Source organism: Gavialis gangeticus, unplaced genomic scaffold, assembly GCF_001723915.1.
Source record: "Gavialis gangeticus isolate Ggan-Ray unplaced genomic scaffold, GavGan_comp1, whole genome shotgun sequence".
NCBI classification, from domain to species: domain Eukaryota; kingdom Metazoa; phylum Chordata; order Crocodylia; family Gavialidae; genus Gavialis; species Gavialis gangeticus.
This window is the reverse complement of record NW_017729000.1, coordinates 37,399,882-37,402,567: the sequence shown is the minus strand read 5'-3', so window position 1 is coordinate 37,402,567 and position 2,686 is coordinate 37,399,882. Positions and strand designations below refer to the sequence as shown.

General features: G+C 37.5%; 1 protein-coding gene across 1 annotated transcript in view; it reads right to left on the bottom strand.

Annotated features, from left to right (window-relative positions):
• DOCK2 (dedicator of cytokinesis 2) overlaps nucleotides 1–2,686 on the bottom strand; it is an 849,953-nt gene that overhangs the window by 790,646 nt on the left and 56,621 nt on the right. The window contains exon 9 of the mRNA XM_019506524.1: nucleotides 1,817–1,898. Coding sequence (XP_019362069.1) covers nucleotides 1,817–1,898 — 82 coding nt within the window. The remainder of the gene's footprint in view (nucleotides 1–1,816; nucleotides 1,899–2,686) is intronic.

Below are 2,686 nucleotides of genomic sequence, written 5' to 3'. Positions count from 1 at the left end.
GACGTCATTCTCCCCTTGTACTCAGCCTTGGCGAGGCTGCAACTGGAGTACTGCATCCAGTTTTGGGCTCCACAATTCAAAAAGGACGTGGAGGAGCTTGAGAGAGTCCAGAGAAGAGCCACACGCATGAACAGAGGTCAGGAAAACAGACCTTACGACGACAGGCTGAGAGCCATGGGACTCTTTAACCTGGAAAAGCGCAGGCTCAGGGGTGATCTGATGGTCACCTATAAGTTTATCAGGGGTGACCACCAGGATTTTGGGGAATGTTTGTTCACCAGAGCGCCCCAAGGGATGATGAGGTCAAACAGTCTAAACTACTGCGAGACCGTTTCAGGCTGGACGTAAGAAAGAATTTCTTTACTGTCCAAGCCCCCAAGGTCTGGAACAGCCTGCCATTGGAGGTGGTTCAAGCACCTACATTGAATACCTTCAAGAGCAAATTGGATGCTTATCTTGCTGGGATCCTATGACCCCAGCTGACTTCCTGCCCTTTGGGCGGGGGGCTGGACTAGATGATATTCCGAGGTCCCTTCCAGCCCTAATGTCTATGAAACCTATGAAATTTAATATTACTAACACTATCAAAGCTGAAAAGTTTTCTGTTGTGCATATTGCCAGAAAGCTGCAGGTATAGAATATATCACTGAGTAAGTAAGGGTTAAGGGGAAAGTATTTTGCCTGTTTATGAAAAGGGGATGGAGACAGTGCAGCTAGAATGGCAAAGGGGATCATTTTGTTATGCTTATTCAGATGAGCTTTGACTCATAATTAGCTGTATGAAAAGTCAAGTTAAAATTCTGTAGCAGTTTTCTGGATAAACTAGAAATATACATTGAACAAGGTCCCAAAATGTTAAGAGCTCAGAATAATGGCATTCTGAAAATACACAGATTTGACTACAGCCTTCTCCTCAACCACGCAATCGCCCACCACTAATTTCAGTTTATGAGTGTCAATGTTATTTATATAGTCAGCATCCTTGCAATATACCGACAATAAGTTATGCCTACATATGTAATCATGTGGAGGGGGGAGCGGTGTTTTATTTATATATGTATCTATTTTTAGTATTTTGCTAAACTTACATTAAACTTGTTAGGAAAGTTCCCAAATATGAAGGATCCTCTGAGTTTCCCTTTATTGATCCCATTGGTGGTTATATTGTTTTCTTACTAAATATACACAATTCTAACTTACCAACGCCATCTTCTATTTATTTATTTAGGACATGAAGCATTTGTTAATTCTCTACAACAAGAACGTCTGACGGATGTCATATATCCTCCTACTTGTTATACAACATCTGTCTTCAGGTTTAATTAATGATGTGCTATTGGATTTTATAATTAGCTTCAGTATCAGAACAAATCATTAACTTCTACCAAACATTATGAGAAACAGAAAGCAGGTATATTAATAAATCCCAGTAACAATTTAATTTAAGTCATTACTGTCTGTCCTATGGCATTTGTCTAGTCTTTCCCTAGTCTAATCAGAGCACACACATACACTTCCTCTCTCCCCGTTCTGCCCCATATCAAAGTTATTACTTTTAAAATATAAGAAAATATTATGAAACAGAAAACATTACATGAATTAGACCTAAAGGAAAAAATCATTTAAAAATAACACAGGTTAATCAAACAACCTAACAGGAAGTGATTTTGGACCAAAAAGATTTTTGCACGTGCTCTTCTCTGGAATTTATTTACTTAGACTTTACTTTGTAAAAGTACTGGCAATGACTGCAAGCACAAAAACCATTATTTTCAAGTAAAACAGATACATTAAGCTATGGAAAAAGTTTACTTACAGTGAACACCACTTTCAGGTTGTTAAGCATATCAATTTCCTTTGGAAAACCTCTACTTCCCCATCTTACTAGGTAGTTTTCACTGTTTAAGGAAAGAAATTATATTTCTGTTCAAGTCATTTAAAAAAAATTTCAAACATATGTCAAGAAGTACCATAACAAACAGAGGATGAATACTGAACAGCACCAAAAGTACTGGTATTTCCCTCCTGTTAGGATAGTCTAAAGAAAACACTGTGCTGTTTGTATCCAAAAGCAGGACACCAAAATGATTTTAAAAGAGCAAACCAAAAGGAAAACACTTCTATTGCTTCTTTTTAACAATATATTTTCTCTCTCTCTCTTCCCCCCCCCCTTCCCCATATTTGAAATACATTAATTTTAACAACTGTGGAAAAGACTGTCAGTGCCTGGCTACTGTACATGAACCAAAAGAACCAAGCATTTCTTACTGCTCAAGTAATGTATGATAAGGAAAAAAATCTAATCCAATTCCTTCACCAGCATAAACTCAGGCTGGCATAAGAAAGTAAAAACAAACAAACAAATTTTTGCTTTTGTGAAGTTAATTTTCCTTACAATTATTGTTTCCTTACAATCACTGTTAATATATACCTTGTTTGAATTGTTAATTAATAACTAGTGAAGTAGTGGTTTCTCAATCCCTTGCATTTTACAAATAAAGATTGAATGTTTTTTGGGAAGATACACTTGATTCAAAACAAGTTATTGGCTTAGCAAAAAGTTACCAATGTGAAACGTAATGGCATACGATACATAGGAAATTTGAGCAGTTGGTTTAATTTCCCCTTCTGGCCCAAGCAGTAGTCATGAGAGAGAAGGCACGGGGGGGGGGGGGGGGGGCTTCCT